We start from the raw sequence: 19,678 nt of genomic DNA, 5'->3' as shown, positions 1-19,678 counted from the left end.
TTTCTCCTATTTTCATGCCTGCTTTCATACATGCTCATGTGCTTACTGGCTCACTGTGGTGGCGCCCTTTATGCTTTTATTTGCTGCTTTCGTTTGAATGTGATACGACGCTTTCGCATTTTCCACTATAAATCGTATTGAACTGATAATAGTTGCCCGGTTGTGGCTTCTCCTTACAGGACGCTGTCATCAACGAGCTGAAAAGCAAAACGAATTCGGTGCGTGAAAAGAAGTTGCTGCAACAAGATGAAGTTTATAATGGTGCACTTGAAGACATATTGCTGGGGCTGAAGAGCGAACCCTATCGGCGGGCCGATGCAGTGCGACGCAGTCAACGCAGACGCATCGATAATAACCGCCTCTCGCGAACACTCGAAGAACTGGACGTCTAAAGCGAAAGCGAAGATGAAAAATACGAAATCTCGGAAAAATTAAAAACAAAAAAAAGCAAAAATGCTCCATGTACAATTATATTTACTATTTTACAAGTAACAAATTTAATTGTATTTTCTACAATAGCATAAAACGTTGAGTGAAGACTAGGGATTTTTGATAAATTTTTCAAAACAGTTATGTACATACATAAATAGCATACATACATATGTCATCCACTTGGGCACATTCTAAATGCATTAATGTAAAGTGTGCATAGCCTTTATTTCTAAGCCATAAGAAATGATAATGCCCAATATGCGCAAACACGGCGGAATGCTAATCTCGAACTATTGCAAGTTGTGCAAATTGCACATTTTCATCTTTTGAGTTTGATACGATAGACAGACGGTAGCGTAAATGCAAATTAATGCGCATTAGTGCATTTAAACTGAATTGACCGACTCCAATATGGTAACACCGTCCATAATTTACACCTGTTTACAATATTTTGCTAATGACTCGTATTCTTTAACAACGATTTTTTCTTAATTCTGCGCTTCAATGTATGCAGCATGTTTGCCCAACTCCAAGCAAAGAGGTGGAAGTGAGGCAAAATCGAAAACCGTTACTTATTTTTCGTGATTTTGCCAAGTGTGACGTCAGACACCTTAATAATACAAAGCAAACAAATTCAGTACATGGCTTGGTAATATTGTGATTTGTGACACTTAAACTAAACAAATAAATGAAAACAAATTGCCGCGTGTTAAATTGTGAAAGCACAAATGAATTTAAAGCGTCCAAACGCAGTTTTTCTTGTCTTTTTTATGCGAATGACGCTGTGGCAAGAAAATGTGTGTGTGTATCATTTCTTGTGCTGGGCAACTTCTATTGATTTCGCCTACTCTTCGCCTAGTCTTCGCCTTCACAAACAAGTAATTACTCTTCCTTTTGTTTGTATATTCTCGGAGCATGACGTCGCAGCGAAGTCGGAAGGCGCAATCTCTTGTTATATCATTCTAGGTACAGCACAAGGCGTATTTAGAGAAGGTGGTGTGATTACACTAGTTGATTTCCTCTTCTTCTATTAGAAAATGAAATGACAAAAAATTGTTGTTGTGAATGCGCGACAAGCTAATGTCATCTACTTGTCATTCATTGCAGTCTTCTATTCTCTTTCCTTTGGCAGTTCTAATTTAAAAAAAAAGTTTGTTGCTCGAATGCTACCACCTTGAATATATTCGCCTTGGTACAGCAGTAACCACGGCGAATCCATATATGGTGATGGCGATAGTACAAAAACAAAATTTAGGTGTATTTGTTTTTTTTTGCAATTTTCTGGTTTGAATGCCAAAATTTCAATCAGAATGTAAACGAACCACCAAATCCCAAGCAAAAATTAAACAAATCAGCTCTGCTACTGCCATCACCTTGTGTGAATCCGCCTTGCCAGTAATGAATTTTAAATAAATGCACCCACCTGTTTGACGGGTAAGAATTTCAATGCTCATTGAAGCTCTCTTAAATGCGCATTAACCCTCTGTCATCTGCCTCCCTATATGAAACAAAAGAGACTGACACTTAGTATCAAGGCGAATTTATTACAGGTGACAGCAAACACATATAAGTAAAACCCTACATGTATTTGTTGTTGCGTTTGGTGCAAGCATCATGTCAAAATCAGCAAGCAAATGTAAACATACCAATACATACAAACAAAGCATATCATTTTGACGTAAGCCATACCTACGGCGAAAAATTCAGCTGGGTGAATGCTGTCACCTTATTAAATCCACCTTGCTTAGTATTAATGCAGAGAACGTTAAATATAGAGAAGTCTCACGAGCTACGAATAGTGTGAATTGTCAAAAATGAAGTGAAACCGCGAACACTATTTCACCTCGCTTAACTCGACAGCGGGGAAGTTCTTAACAGGGCTGATTACAGTGAATTATGTACAAGTACATTGGCTCTGCTCAGTTTTTGGTTTCTGTATGAAATCAAATTGACGAATGCCGACGGCATTTTGCAAGGCATTTGCTTGTGCATTTTTATGTTCCCTTGGTAAACGAAAATTTATTCAATTTGTATTTTCAAACAAAGGTGATGAAGAAAAAATGATTGAATTTATTATATGCGCCAAATCAAATCAAAGTAACTTTAATATTTTGATTTAATTTAAAAAAATACATTATAAAACGACCTCTCACATTTTGGTATGTGCGTTTTAGTAAATTTAAAACTAAACAAATTTGATGAAAATTTTTACTAATTTTTTGAGTCGAAATTAATTCATAGCATACAAGGATTTTGGTATATCGACATATGTATTTACATTTGAATATGCATTTATTTGTTCCTTTGGCAAACCAAATCTTTTTCAATTTACATTTTATTACAGGGAATAATAATATACATACATTTGTACGTATGCATTTTCTAGATAGTATAAAGCTTTAAAATAAATAAAGGAAAACTTCAAAGAAACGTATTTGGATATATGGGACAACTAAATTCAATTGCATCTTTATTAAATAGTGTTGCACGCATATGTATGCACTGAAGCAACATGACCTACCTCACGAGCATCGCCTTATCATATTTCATGCAATAATTAGGGTGTAAATATTCGAATGATCGAATTCCTGCAAATGCTAAAACAACTTCTTCTGCATATGCATCGACGTACATATGTGCATGTGCGTATATGCACACTTGATGCCCTAACTATATATATATATATGTACGTTCAATTGATCAAATCAAAAAATTCTGTATACAAAACGCTTCATTACCAGGCACACAGGAAGATGGCATATGCAAATATAAATATTGAATTCAAGCAAAACAATGTTTATTAATATACACATATGCATGTACATACAACCGCACACACAGGGCATTCGCTTTATTCCTCAAAACGCGTATGCCGTTCAAAGCTAAAATTCTATGCCTAGCGACTACAAGAACAAAATGCAGTCATAGACGCAGGCGTAGCGGCCATCATTCTAGTTGCCATAGCGCTGAACAGTCGCGGCGGCGCTGAACAGTTTCAACTATTGTACTGTGCAACAAAAACTCATCTTCAAAAAATTCATTGATAAATTCGAGCTCATAGTTCTAAGAGCAAGAACTTTCATTCATAAAACGAGCCGCCCATATGCCAATTTTCTCGACAATTCGAAAATAGTCAATATTGGAATATTTCGCGAAGAATTATTTGCCAATATTTGATAAATCTTCAATTTTCGTCAAGTCGAGTGCCCGCGGCTTCGTACATATGTATGCAAAAATATATGTATGTAAATATGTCTTTCTAAATGCTCGACAGCCGCAGCTGCTGTGCGTCAAGTGCGCGCATGAGCATACAGTAAGTTGCAGAAGAAAACAAGTAGCTTAAAAAAAGGTCTGATTCGGACATATTAATACTAAGATAAAATTTGGAAACAATTATTTTATGTTAACTGATAGTAGGCAAATAGTTAATTAGTAGATTACTTTACGTATGTAGTTTTTCAATTGATAAAAAGTGCACAAAACATATGCATATATCTGCAGTTAGAAACTTACTCTGAAATCAGAGCATTTGAAGATGCCTGTAAACATTTCACGCTTACTGTACATACAATGCTGTGCCTATGAATGTGCGCTGCGCCTTTGAATGCGCGCTGGATTTCTTGAGAAGTTGTACCGTTTTATTTTGAGCTGTGGCTGGTGAGCATACATACACACAGCATATACATATGCGCAAATATATATAAATTCACAAATGTATATAAATTCACAAATTTACATTTGCATATGCCATCTTCCTGTGCGCCTGGTAATGAAGCGTTTGCTATAGAGGATTTTGATTCAGTTGAAGGGAATTCAACAAAGTTTTACAGACACCAGACAGACAGACATAACATATGTACATAATTTGGATGATTTGGAGAAATTCAAATATATAGGTCATATCAAAATGCTACCTAGCATTCTTTGCTTCTAATCACCAACAAATTCTTATCGACTGCTGCTAAATTTACATAATTCAGCCCCTTACTGTTAATTTTTGTTGAAAAATGTGTCTGTGGTGAAATTGTCTTCGCGAGACGAGTACCCCTCGAAAATGAACACTTTCCAGTCATTAAGACTTCTCTATTCATTAACGTTCTCTGATTAATGCGTTTACGAAGTGACCCGCACATACACACATACAGATATGTACATGAATCGAAAGAATTAGAAATGATTTAAAATGCAAAAACGATACACGTTTATTCTTAAGTACATTCCTTTTAGTGTTAACAAAATTTGCGAATTTCAAAAAAAGGTATATGCATGTAAATGCAGGCATTTGTTTATTGAGCGTTAAGTAGCTTTCGTTTAAATGACTTTTGGAATGGAATTAGCGAAGAAGTTCGAAATGTTTAAATCAAAAGTTATGTATTATAGAATTTTAATATAATACACCCACACACACGCATGCATATATTTAAGAATCTCAGCCTGCTCATACACATATACATACGTACATATAAAATATGTTTTTTGTAAAATCTCGTATCTTTATTCTTTTATTTGATATACCGCATGCACATTGTGTACCATTTTGTATCTTTGTGTATGTGTTTTTTTTTTGCATATTTGTATATACTTTCGTATATATTTTATTGTTAACTAATTTTCTATTATCTGTAAATATATCGCAATAACTTAATGTGTGTACTGCATTGAGAAAGCACAATTTTGTTTTTTTCTGTTACTTATAAAACTTTAAGATTTTTAGCGTTGTAGATACTTTTGTATATCTCAAATATAGTTTAAAAATGGGTAAACCCATTTCGATACAGGTTCGTGCATGTTATTAAAAATATATGGATATCTGTGTGTAGTTACATACATACATATGTGCGTTAAGCTTCCGCACAGCATATTCCCAAATTATTTCGTATTTAAAAAATTTAAACACATTTTAGTTAATTTTAGTTTTAAACAATTTATTCTTAATATGCGAATTATATGCAGACATTTGTATTTGTTATATTGCCCAAATTAACCATATGTATAAATTCTTATGTAATAATTTTATATATACATATGTTTTATAGGTCCATATATATAAATTGTTTAATAAATATAACAAAAACAATTAATTTCAAACTATTATTTTTTTAGTAAAATCTATGCTTTTCATTTATTAAATATCTGGGTTTTGTTTTATAAGTTTTGGTTTTTGTTTTTTTAGCTATTGAACTAAAATAAGGCCCTCTTATAGTTGTTGAAGCAGATAAACATTCCCATATAATAACGGGAAATGCTGCTGGAGTGACAGTCCTTGGCCGGATATACAGTGAAATTCCCCATTACGGACAGTCCTTATAACCGGACAGCTCCAATAACCGGACAAATTTTGGGTACACAGGTTTTTCATTCATTTTTTCATACAAATATCATCCTAATAAACGAACACTCTAATAACCGGACGCGGACAAAGTATTTCAAACCATTTTCATAAAAAAAATTTCTCATAAACGGACAAAATTCAAAAATATCACAGCAAGCTTTGTTGTTCATTATAAAAATGAAATAGGTGATGTATGCACACATTAAAGTCCTGTGTTTTAAATTAAGAGTAGTTTTCCATTCAGTTTGTTGTCAGTTGCATGCGAATGGTTGCGCTCAAAGTTCGTAATAAAATGGTGCCGAAAAAGAAGGTACTTTCTATTAAAGAAAAAATGGAAATTATTAATGTTTTCGAAAAAGATAAATTATCAGTACGTGGAATTGCAAAAAGGTAAAGTACAGTGAGCCCAAAAATTTAATGGTAGGTACACGTTTCTTTTGCTTTGAGAGGTTCAATATTGGCAAAACACTAGCTGCTGAAATCAATAAAAATAAAGAAAAAATTCGTTCTAAATGGGAGTCTGGAGTTAATGTTCATCAAAAGCGAAGCTTTCTTAAAGAAGGCGGCTCTGAAATAGACAAGATGTGTTTTAATTGGATCGCTAAAGCTAGAAGTCAAAACATTCCGATTTCTGGTCCCATTTTGAAAGCAAAGGCAATGGAAATTGCAGGCAAACTGGGTGTACCTAATTTTAATGCTTCAGATGGATGGTTAAACAAATGGCGAATAAAGAATAATGGTGTTTTCAAATGCGTATCTGGTGAAGCTGCAGATGTAAACCAGGATGGTGTCGAACAGTTTAGGACAAAACTGCCATCTCTGTTGACCGGTTACAAGCCTCAAGACATTTAGAACGCAGACGAAAGTGGGATTTTTTTTCGTGCCTTATCTGATAAAACCCTCGCTCTTAAATCCGAAAAATGCGTGGGCGGTACACTATCAAAGGAAAGACTTACAATTTTGTTCTGTGCTAACATGGCTGGAGATAAGGAGCTGCTTTTGGTTATAGGTAAAGCAGCCCGTCCTCGATCTTTTAAACATGTTCCAATCGCAAAACTGCTAGTGGATTGGAAGTCTAATAAAAAAGCATGGATGACTCGAGAAGTAATGAGTGAATGGCTGCAGCAGTTCAATCGAAGAATGAAAGCCCAGAATCGAAAAATTATCTTGTTTTTAGATAACGCGGCTTCTCACCCAAAGGAATTAAACTTAACCAACATAAAAATTATTTTCTTGCCGCCAAATACAATGGCAGTTAGCCAAACCCTTGATCAAGGTATAATCCAAAATTTTAAAACTTTGTATAGAAGCTTAGTTTAAAAACACTAGTATGGAAATGTAAAGACTTGAACAATGTACTTAATCGATATATGTACATATATGTATTTATATACAATACTAAAGTATGCAAATGTTCTTTACTTCCAAAAATTTCTTAAATAAACTATGTACAATACAATTTATATGTGTGGTATATATTTTGTGACTTCATCCCTTATAAGCGGACATCTCCCATAGCCGGACAAAAACACTGCGACGGTGAGTATCCGGTTATAAGGAATTTCACTGTAAATCCGCATCCTTCCGTTAATGTCGAACCAACTGCCGTGGGAATGAAAATATTAGTAAGCTGCTACAACAACAACAACACTCTGTTGCACAAATTGATTTACTTTGCTTTTGTGGCAGCTTCATACATACATTTTCGAAGTATGCTGCCGTAGTGGCAGTCCTGGTTCGTTAGAAATCCGGATAATTCATACCGGTAGCTTAGGCAGACTATCCCAATTTCTTAGAAGAGCATCTCTTCGGCGGTTCCTTTGTTGTGCTTCAACGCTCTGTGTAGTGCAAAGACGCATACATTCATACATACAAATGCCGCTTTGGATCAGCCACGTGTTTAACATATTTTGGATTTCAGAATGCGAGGTGAATGGAGAAAATTTCATAGCATTTTCTTTTCTGGGAAAACATTTTACCTGTCATACGCACTGGAAAATGTTGCATATTTGCATATTTCACATGATCATAGAACAAGAAAAAATCAACCCTATTACATATAAATCAGTTGTTCGACTTTTAATATAAGTATACTGTTATAGAGAAATAAATGATGCAACAAAGGGTGTTTTTTTAGCAATGAGAATTGATATTGATAACTATGGTTTGACGGCAGAACAACTTTTCAAAATTGTATTTCCACAACTTTATTTTGAAAAAAAAAAAAAATAAATAAATAAATCTCGCGAAATTCATAGCGCGAAGTGTTAGAGAGGATCTTGGCTTAGGTTAGGTTAGGTTATGGTGGTAGTCGGATTTATATCCGGCCAAGGACTGTCACTTCAGCAGCATTCCTCGTATATGCACGGGGAATGTTTATGCTGCTACAACAATAACAACAACAGCCAACTCACTTAAGCCTTAGAGGACCTTTGAGAAACCAGTGCGCGAAACAAGAACCTTATTAACACGTTCCCTGTCCGCTGAGCCACATATGGTTCAGTAAACGTGCGCCTGATAAGCACTGATACGTTCCTGAGCCATATGTGCGTCAGGGGGTATATGAACCACATGTGTTTCATGAACGTGCAGAAGCAAAAATGTCCCTCTACGCTCATGGACCATATGTGTTTTAGGTAGAAATACCCTACATCCGTTTTTTTTTTTTAATTATTATTACTAAAGCTATCCTATGACTACAAAAAAACAAATTATTCAAAAAACCCTGTTGGACTTGTCGGTCAATTTTGCATTTTTGTATTGGGACAGGGAACGTGTTAATTATTCTTTGTGGATCCTGATCGAATAAACCATGTAATTCGTAGCCACGGCAGACATGTGCCGAATATAATATTCTAAAAAATAAATGCCATGAAATTACCTACCAGATTATGATAAAAAAAATCATTCGAATAATATTTCTGTTTTGTATTATCATTTAAAGTTTTCAAGCTTTTAAAAAAACACCCGATAGATTGCTTCAGGAGTTTTTTTAGTTTTTTCTTCATTTTATTTTACACTTGTTTTCTATATTTGCACACGAATAACACTGCCACTGATGATCGCTTTAAGGCTTTCAACTAATAAGAATCTTTTTTTACTGAAAACATCAAAGGGAAAGTAGGTTTTCAGTCACTAATTTCTGATTAGTACGTGGAATGAACTTGACTACGAATTAGTAAATGTGTCATTATTTAAAATCTATCTTTCTTTAATTCGAAGTCTCACATTTTCATTGGGTTCGAGCTATGGAAATTTGATTGTATATCTAATTTATTTTTATTAACTTCCGCCTGAGTTTCTAACCTCGTTTATTAATATATATAATTTGATTTTACTAATATTCAAGCGCATTTATATATTTTGCAATTGATTAAGAGAGCAAATGAATATGAAAACAAGTCAGCACAAAAACAACTAAACAAATGCATAAATGTAGTGGGGTGCATAGAGATACGATCACGAGATAATAGACTCAAAATAAATTTATAAAAATACATTGATATACTGGTAGCAGTTTTAAAAAAGATTTTTTAACATATTTTATCATAAATCAATAATATTGTGCATTTGCAATTTTTAACAGACTATTTGCAAAAACAAAATAATAATAATAATACACATACATACCTACATATACATACAAAAGGGCATAGGTGATATCCGTATATACATACGCACATACTTATATATATGTGTATGTATGTGTATGCCGCATACGTATCTCAATTAAAATTGCATTTTGCTAACCCCAATAAATGGGTCAACTCGTGCGAGAAAGGAGCATGGCAGATACTTACATATAAATGAACGAATATTGAATGCATTTGTAGTACTTTATTGTAAATAGATAAGCTTTTTATAATGTTTTTATAAACATAAACATACACACATTTGTAGTACATATGTACACGATAATGCAAAGGAATCTATCTACCAATACATACATAAAGCTATCAAAGTATGAAACTATTACTTATACATGCACAATTCAAGTAGGATGTATTATGTTGAAAAATACTAAATAATTAGCATTAATAATTTTAGCATAAATCAGAGCCTTGGGCTAATATCTGAGTTCGAATTTACTAGTTTATGAGCTTCTTAGGTGACATTAATATAAATTTGTGTTTTTTCAAAATCGTTTGATTTTTTTCATAATTTTTTTGTGTAGTGAATAATATAATGCATATCTGCTTTGAAAAGTAAAATTAAGAAAACACGTAAAACCTAATTTAATATTAATTACAGGTTAGTGCTAAGGCCTTAAATTAGAATAGCCTTTTAAATGATATTCATAGTTTTATACTTGCATTGATTTTGTTACAAGAAATATAATTTGTTAAAAAATATTTGCTGCATTATGACACATAACATTAATCATTAATCGAAAGCAAGTCCTTGTAATCTCAATCAAAGCGCAGTGACTATAAATATTAAAATACATAACTCTTGAAATCATAGAAATATTGTATGCCTTTGATTATTACACAGACAAGAATTTTTTTTTAATAGGGTGGTTGCACATTTCTTGCATGGGTTTCGCTAGGCATTTGAATCCTTGCTTATGTATCTACCAATGTTGCTGTTGTTGTTGTAGCAGTGTACATAGTCCGATAAACTAGCACTGCCTAGTGTACCGTACCTCAAACAAACAGTCAACGCACTCGCGTATCGTCACCCACTTCACTGTTAAAAGTTATGATTTCAAGGTTGTAAGAGACTTTGATTATCTAGAAGCCAGCATTAACACCAATAATAATACCAGCCTTGAAATCCAACGGAGAATCTCTCTTGCCAATAAGTGCTACGGTGAACTAAGCAGGCAATTGAGTAGTAAAGTCCTCTCTCGACGAATAAAACCCACACTATATAAGGCTCTCATCATGCCCGCCCTAACCTATGGCGCAAAAGATTGGACGATGACAAGAGGAAGAGGAAGGCCTCCTCTGCGTTGGAATGATCCAACTGGCGCCGATTAGCAAGAGAGAGAAATGACTGGCGCGCTTTGTTAAACTCGGCCAAAATCACATAAGCGGTTATCGCACCAATCACGAAGTAGAAGAAGATATATGCACGTGCATATAACCTCACTTACTTTCTTACATTCTTATAGATCAAAACGAACTCGAAGAGCGAGATAGTGAAAACTTGTTAATTATTGTTGGTTATTTATTTAATTTTATGTTATGTGGAAATCAAAACTCTTGTTTTAATAGGTAGTAAAAGAGTTAATGAGATCGATGGCTACACACTAAAAGGTCGAACTAGGTACATACTCGGAGACCCCTGCAATCCTCTTCTTTCGTCTTTGTTAGAACGCTAATTTGGCATATTAAAAAAATGCGTTTTCTTTTAATTTAACTTCTATGGTGCTGCTTTTTGCATTCGTAGCTGCTTGCTAGATAAGCGCCACCCAGCTTGGGTAATGGGCTCTTTTAAACACTTCAAATCGCAAATGGCATCATACCTGCACAGAAATCTGCGGAGGTGTCGTGTCGTTAGCTAACCTCTGCCATATAAGTACAAGCTGCATAGCCAGGCGTTATATACCAAGGTTGTGGAGAGCTATGAGGGTTGTTTTCATGCCCTTGTGAAAATGATTGACCTGCACATACCTGCAGTGGACACCTTGTTCGACATTAAGGCACTTTTAATAATGTCTTCCCGGAGGCAAACACTAATTCTGAATAAATTGCGGTTGGAACCCACCTTGTCAAGTTTATCTATAGGTGAGTAGGGGCATTCCGCAAGCCGGTGTTTTCTTACTATTCTTCTGGGTTGTCGGAGAGGGGCTGGGAAGATTGGTTAACTAAGAGCTCGCACTATTCATGAGGAAATATCTATAAAATACTCAGAACTGAACTCCTCTCAATAAGGAGCGCTCCGTTAGTGCTTTCTGACAAGGTGAAGTGCCTAGGTCTAATCCATGGTTTTGTGATCCTCTTAATTACCTGTGGCCTGCTATTGGAAAGATGGGATTTGCGTAACTTGTAAGGCCGCGAGATGATTCTGGCCACGAGTAGATCGGAGGCGCCTGAGCAAGCTTCTAAGGTTAGCAAAACCTGAGCTCTCGAATTTTGTGGGTGCGCTTATTTGATATTGTTCGCTAGGTATGCATGCCTTCAGACCCTACATTACTTCGAGTCTTTTTTGTGTCAGCTGTATGGAGGATAAAGTGGACTTATATCAGCACCTCCTTAGCTACCCTGCTTTCGGTGGGCTAATATTTAGCTATCTTGGCTCTCACTTCTATGCTACACCTCCTGGTATAACAAGTATTGATAACAACCACTTGATGAGCTCCATCAGCAGCATGAAGCGATTAACACAACCGTAATTCAGTCATCGTTCGGTTGTCATGCAACGCAGTTGTTATCACTCAGCAGAGTGAAGAAATGTTCCCTCCATAATTTAGCATGCCTCTAGATGTCATTCACCAAGTCATCGAACTTATTCTTCCAAGCAAATATTTTTCATGCAACTTTACCTACTTGGCGGAAGTGTAAATGTAAGAAAACTTATTTAAATGTCAAAATTCCACTCTTGGGTTTAGAGAATAATATTATCTGGACAACTGAATAACCACTTGAAAATATGCGAGTGCAAAGGTAATTAAAATACCCTTATTTTTTTATATTAATTTTATAACCGACGAAACCGCTACCGTGATTCAAAGCGATGATGATTACATATACGTATATTCGAGTCGGATGGAGAAGCTATTGGTGCACAAATTTCTTATTAAGAAGAGCTATATACTCCTATACCGAAGACCGATGAGAGCAGATCTCATTGCATATAACAAACCTAGTAGCTCGAACGCAAAACGTGCTAGAGCAGAGTCATCCAAGAAGAACTAGGAGCGACAGCAGAACTTTTTCAATGGTGTTGTGGCGCTGATTTGATGTACTTTATAGTTGAACAATGAAATATGTTACATAGTAAGCACGTCAAATAAACATACATACTCTATGGTCGCCATACATACATACTCTATAACGCCATTGGCGAATCTGCTCTATCAAGAACAAAGCATACGGGTACTATAAAGACTTTAAAAGTTGTCGTACAGTGGTGGAAGATTTGCCTCGTTCCGAAAGTCCTCGAAAATGAAAGTGAAGTGAAGTCGTGCTTTAAAATCGTCATACCAGCTTCAGAGAGATTTCTAGTGAACTTGGCATTTCATATGGAACGGCACAACACATTATGGCTGATGTTTTGGGTATGAGACGCGTTACAGCCAGACTCGTTCCGACGGACCTGAATTTCGTGCAAAAGCACATATGTACATATGTAAACAAGACCGCAAATACAGGGTTGTTGTTGTTGTAGCAATATATACATAACTATATACTGAAACTCTAGCCATTAATGAGGCAGCTATCTGGTTAGATAAAAATGTGACTACCTTTAGAGAAATCCATATTTATTCTGACCGCCTAGCGTCGACTAAATCTCTTGGTGAGGTTCTCTCAAATTCCATTATTGCTTGTAAATACCGGGCGTCTCTTAACCAGATGGCGGAATATTTCCGCATCCATTTGATATGGGTGTCAGGGCATAGTTACTTACCAGAGAATTGTAAAGCAGACAAATTAGCGAAGGAGGGCAATACCACTCGTTCCCTTCTTGATATGGAAATTGTGAAGCTACAAGCTGCGTGGTGCAAGTAGCATTGTCCCTTCAGCCAACACGAGATGGGTTGATAGTCTGACATGTTATGCTACAAGAAGAATTTGGCCAAATTTGACGCTAGTCGTTCAAAGGCGCCACTTAATCGGTAAAAAAAAAAATTTCTATGTTATTTGCCTTAACAACAGGCCAGTGTCCCATATGTCGACTTGCTCAAAGATTGCATGTACCTGCCTTCGACTATTGCAGAAGCTGCAAGAATGAGGAGGAGGATGAATCCGTTAGACACCTTCTCTGTCACTAGGTTTAGATACCTGACCTTAGGGACATAATTGTCGGCCAGATCAATGGGTTTGCGCTTAAAACAAAATGGGTTAGCGAGGCGTAGCTAATTGCGTATCGCAATGAATCAGCAACGGTTTAAGTGAGTTGGTCTACAGACCAACTGCCATTTCCATCTACCTGCCTACCTACGTTAAAAGTTCTTTATATAACCTTAGTCAGATCAAAATTATATTATGCTTCCTTTATCTGGAGAGCTTATCATGCATGCAATATCAATGGAATATATAGCGTCGAAAAGTCTTTTTTTCATTCAATTTCACTTAACTCCTGCCTTCTTATGAATCACGTTGTCAACTTTTTAGTTTTGAAGCCTTGATAAAACTGTCGTTCTACTATGCACTTTTGTAATTAATATCACAACTCATTACATTTCAAACTTTCGACTTGTAACTTTATTTTATGTGGGAAAGACCAGTCCAAATTACTCTAAAAATGCTCCTTCAATGATAACTCTTTCTGAATTAAATAATATTTCGTATTTGGGTTCGTCTCCTCCAATAGGTTTAATATTACAATTATTTTAATTAGTAGGCAGCCAATCCTGCCAGTAAGGGACCATTGTTTTGTGGACAGTAATAATAACAAATAGATCTTCTACATGATCTTCGGAAAATATTGTATTGTAGATGATCTACTTTTCCGCGCTTAACTCAAAATCCGTAATTAAAATGTAGAGAAATCTGAGATTATAAAATAATCCTACAAAATTTCTCTCTCAAAATCTGATTTTATAAAATAATCATAGATAATAACGATACTTTTGACATACGACCCTGTTTTCTGTGTTGGTTGGTTTGTCTGATACTAGCGCTTCCGCACCATTTTGTTGCCACATCCTCGTTACCAACTTGATTATCAGTTATTTAAGGCATGACTATATCCAGTCTGTGCGGTTTTAGGTTGTTGACATCTAAGCCAGACAGTTGTTCGAGACTCTCGAACAGCGGTTTGCCCAGTGTTAACATTCTGTTCTTCCATAGGGCAGGGCAATCGCAGATGAAATGGAAGATTTTTTTCTTTTTCTCCGGTTGCTTACAACTGTGACAGTATATGTTGTGAGGGATGCCCATTTTGGTGGCTTGTTCTCCGACAGACCAAAAGCCAGTTATAACTGTCGTTAGTCTCCAAGTCATCATGTTTAACAATATTGACGATTGTTTGAGGTTTTAGGTGGGCCATAACGTTCTGCTGATTTTACATTTCGTCTGGCCTCTCCATCTACAATCCGCGATCCGACGGTAATTTAGATCCCCGTCTTGCCAGTTCATCTTCTTTTTTGTCACGGGACCCAGATTAAGGTAACATTATGGTTTTCGCTCAAGGTGGAAGGGCTATTCCTACTTTATTCCACCACCATAGAGGTTGCTGTAGCTGAATCCAGTGCCTGGATTGCAGCTTGGCTATCCGAAAGAATAGCGACATTGCCCTTGAAAGAGAAATCTGCGATTAGTAACCTACAAGCTTCCCCAATTGCCAGTACTTCCGCCTGGAAGACACTGCAGCCATTGGGAAGACGCACAGATTTTTCAATTTTAAGTCAATGAGAATATATACCAGCTCCAACACCACAATCCGTTTTAGAACCATCTGTATAGACAGTAGTGTAGAAGTTGTTTAATGAGAATCCCTTATTCCATTCCTCCTTAGATAGAAAGAGAGTGGCAAAATTCCTATTGAATTTTACCGTCGGGACGATGTGGTCCTCACCGAGGTAACTGAGTTTGTCGCAATAGTATACTGGCATGACCATAAGCTTTTTCTTTCGAGCGACCCGCTTCGTTTAACCTAAATGCACTCATGGTTGCCGTCTTCCTAATTTGCAGGTCTATTGGAATAGCGTGTGTCAGTGCGTTGAGAGCCTCCCTAGGACATGATCTGATTGCACCGACCGTTATTGCACAGACTGATCTTTGTATTCTGCCGAGTAATTTGGTATTGTAATCTCTCCCTAGAGCTTTCCACCAAACTACCGAACCATAAGATAAAATTGGTCGTATAACCGCCTTATACAACCATAATGTATGCTTAGGTTGAAGACCCCATATTCTTTCAAGCATACGTTTACAGGCATATAAAGCAATTTCAGCTTTCCTTACCCGTTCTTCGACGTTTAATTTCCAGCGAAGTTTGGAGTCCAAAATTACCCCTAAGTGCTTTGCACTGGCTGAAAGTGAGAGGGTTTGTCCGTTAATATTTGCTAGGGTAAAGATTGGTACCTTATATCTGGTGGCAAAGAGCATAAGTTCTGTTTTACGTGTGTTTAAACTTAGACCACAGCCTGTTGCCCAAGAATTAAGCTCGCCTAAGGCTCTTTGAATTATCCCACTGATCGTATTAGGACATAGTCCTGACGCCATTAGCTCCACATCATCAGCGTACGCCACCGCTGTTACCCCACTTCTATTAAGTTTTAATAATATTTTGCTAATCACACATAACCAAAGATGTGGAGATAACACTCCCCCCTGTGGAGTACCCCTATGGACTCTCTTAGTTATGTAGATATTATCCATGTTAGCTTTGATGATCCTGGTTTCTAGCATAGAGATGATCCAAATGCTGATACAATTTTCCACCCCTAAGTCTATTAACGCCCTTTGGATAGCATCAGGCTAACGTTATTAAACGCGCCTTCTATGTCTAGAAAAGCTACCATGGTATACTGCTTGTTTACTAGAGACCCCTCTATTGATCGGATTACCTCGTGGAGCGCTGTCTCCGTCGATTTGCCTTTGAGGTAAGCATGTTGTGCAGTTGATTGAACTCTCCAGCGAACTTCTAATGTGCATATCTAAAAGCCGTTCAAAAGTTTTTAGAAGGAAGGACGACAGACTGATTGGCCCAAAGTCCTTCGCTGATTCATGTCCTCTTCCACCTGCCTTTGGTATGAAGACGACTCTAAAAAGTTTCCAGCTGTTTGGAATATAACCTAGGTTTAGACTCGCTTTCAAAACTTCCATTAGCGATGGTAGAATACTATCAAGAGTTTCCTGTAACATCTTAGGAAAGATCCCATCAGAGCCTGGAGATTTGAAAGGTGAGAATGATTTGATTGCCCATGCAACCTTCTCTATTGTAACTATTACACCGACAAGATACTGTGGGTCATATCGGCTCCGCCGGATTCTCTCAGCATCACTACATCCCGGAAAATGAGTATTTAAAAGAAGTTCTTGAGCCTCTTCTGCCGTAGAAGTCCAAGTACCATCTGGCCTCTTGACCCAAGAAGCCATTGAATGATCTTTGGACAAAATACGACTAAGTCTCGCAGAATCTCTGGTAGATTCGATAGAATAACAGAAATCTCTCCAGCTCTCTTTCTTGGCGGCCCTGATTGCCTTCAGGTATTGTCTCCGACTTTCTCTATGCAACTGCCAATTACCTGTTGAGTAGCTGAGATTGAAATTTCATCTGGCTTCGTCCCTTAATTTTGAGAGCTCATTGCTCCACCAAGGAGGATAGGATTTTTTGCTATATTTAATTGGACATGACGTTTTGTAGGCCCTGCTAAATGTCTCCTCCAGTGTTATGACCCTACTCTCAATGTTTTCTGTGAGAGTGATTTGATGGATCGGAATCCTTCCTATCCTGTTCCCTACTGCATTTTTGAACCGTTTCCAATTTGTTCTAAGTGGGTTTCGATATGGTAAGGGTGGATCTACCTCAAGATCCAGGTGATAGAGGATCCAGCTGTGGTCCGAAAAAGACTTTTTGCTTGAGACCCTCCAATTTTCTACCCTCACGGAAGTATTTTCAGACAGTAATGTTATATCTATTACTACCGCCTATCCTCTAAAGCTTTCCGTGCTTGGAAACGTGAAAGTCGGAGTATTACCCCTATTACATACTGTTAGGTTAGTATTAATGATAAATTCGTCAGGCGGTCCTGGTTGATCGTGTGCCATATAGATGGAGACAATTCTAACGCCCTCAGCAGCCTCCATTTCGATGACCGTCACACAATACATGCCCTGGGGTCACCCTGGGACCGCCTATAGTACAAGTTGTAGTTTTTGAGAGAGAGCCCGCTTACCTCAGCGCTCCGCACTCTGGGTTCCTGTATCAGTGCGATGTCTACGTCCTCCTCCGTTAGGAGAACGGTTAGGTTGTCCGTTGCAGTCCTGGAGTGCTGCAGATTGATCTGGACAACCTTGAGACCCATACTTATTGGTCGTTTTTAGAGGCGTCAAGCTGCATGCCCCTAACGTCAAACCGAAGTTTGTTGTCCACTTTTTCCTGTGGCTCAATACTCTCCTCCGAGATTTGGAGAAGGAAGGACACACTGTTCTTTTGCGGAGCCTCCGATTTAATGATGCTCCAGTCATCCATTGGAACAGTGCGGTTGTGTGCTTGTAAATATGATATTAATTGCTTAGCTTCGTTATCTGTGTTATCGATAATTATTATTACGAATGTAAGGAGAAACATCAAAATAAAACCTAATGAAATGAATGCCGGCAAAGAAAACAGGTCTGTAAACATAATTCTAATAAAATGTTTGTTAGATATTATTAATTATGGATTCATTTTTCAGAAAAAAGCGTCGTTTCGTAGTGATGCGCGGACAACGTACAGACATTCACGTTTATAGTATAGATTAATGCATAGTGAACGTATTATTAGTCTTGTACGTTAAAAAAATAAATAATTCAAAATAAAGTTCGATCACTAGCATAACTCGTGCAAAATTTATGTATAATATGTTCCCCTCGGTACCTCACTTTATTTTTATTTATTTATTTATTTGAAAGAGTAACAACTAATTAATAATTATTACACTAATAATATTACAGCACTAGCTACCAGGGCCTTCGGCTTGCACTTATTTGTACTGGCTGAACAGCTTCGTTAATTTTGGCCTGGTCGTTTGTGTCTGTCAAAAGTGCTCCATAACTCGTATTCATTATTCGCGTAATAGATGAAATATATTATATTAGTAAACCGTTACATTTGCTTTTGGTTCTGCAAAAGCGCTTTATAACTCGTAATCTCAGTTGATAGTGCCTTGAAACTCGTAAAGATTGAAATAAAAATAAAAAACCCAAGCGATATTTCGGCAGCTTTTTCACAGTCACAATTGATTCTTTTATCTGCGCATTAACTCAAATTCAGTGTAAAATGTCTAAACGCAGGTTTTAATGTAATCCTATCCTGAATGGGATAGTTCGCCTATCATCCTTTGGCATTGTTGGAATTCATTCTCTTGCGCGATCAAGTGCCGAGTACAGGTGTTTTAAATCATATGGATATCGCATCGAGTGAAGGATAATTTCCATTAAAAAGGATGATGTACATTAAAACCGTAAAAAATGATATACAAATTATGAGAAATTTTTGTATACAATCAAAAGTTAACTACTAAATTGTCGATAATGTTTTAAAGCTAGAAAACTTATTTGGTAGGTTATACAGTAACAGAGCTAGAGTCCGACCGATTAATCGGCATCAGCACCGACCAAAGAATCGGCTTCGGCCGTTTAGATCGATTCTATAACTGACTCTATGGATAGCTAAAAAGTCGTACTATATTAGTTTTTAAAATAATTTTCAGAATAGTTTGTATACAATTTTTTTAATGATGTGAGGTTCAAACTTTATTGATGATTTTTATTAATTGACATACTATACATACATACATATCCTTTCGCTAAAAACAAAAAAAATCGAATACTTGAACTAACATTTGTAAAAAGTGAACTTACAAGCAAAAAAATATTTTTTTTTAATTATCTTTAAAATGGAGTATCTCGAAAACTGTTAGTTTTTGGATATCATATCATGCAACCAAATTACTAAGTGATATAAGTTTTTTTAATACATGCATGTACATGCATGTATGGATGTACATAAATAGTCATCATCATTCTCGCTCTCAGCCGTTAAAATTTAAAGCATAATCGCCTCGCTCATTGAAAAAAATTCTTATTTAAGCTG

At 36.5% G+C, this 19,678-nt stretch overlaps 1 protein-coding gene across 6 annotated transcripts in view; it reads left to right on the top strand.

Annotated features, from left to right (window-relative positions):
• LOC128860834 (formin-like protein) overlaps nt 1–5,509 on the top strand; it is a 57,794-nt gene extending 52,285 nt beyond the window's left edge. For 2 of the 6 annotated variants that reach the window (XM_054098596.1, XM_054098593.1), the window contains exon 8: nt 153–5,509. In XM_054098596.1, the coding sequence (XP_053954571.1) occupies nt 153–392 (240 nt within the window). In that variant the 3' untranslated portion in view covers nt 393–5,509. The remainder of the gene's footprint in view (nt 1–152) is intronic. The other 4 variants (XR_008454305.1, XR_008454304.1, XR_008454306.1 and 1 more) reach the window with 4 other exon arrangements.
• The last annotated feature ends 14,169 nt before the right edge of the window (nt 5,510–19,678 follow it).

The sequence above is a fragment of the Anastrepha ludens genome, chromosome 4 (genome assembly GCF_028408465.1).
Source record: "Anastrepha ludens isolate Willacy chromosome 4, idAnaLude1.1, whole genome shotgun sequence".
Taxonomy (NCBI): Eukaryota; Metazoa; Arthropoda; class Insecta; order Diptera; family Tephritidae; genus Anastrepha; species Anastrepha ludens.
This window is presented reverse-complemented; position numbering and strand designations above follow the sequence as displayed.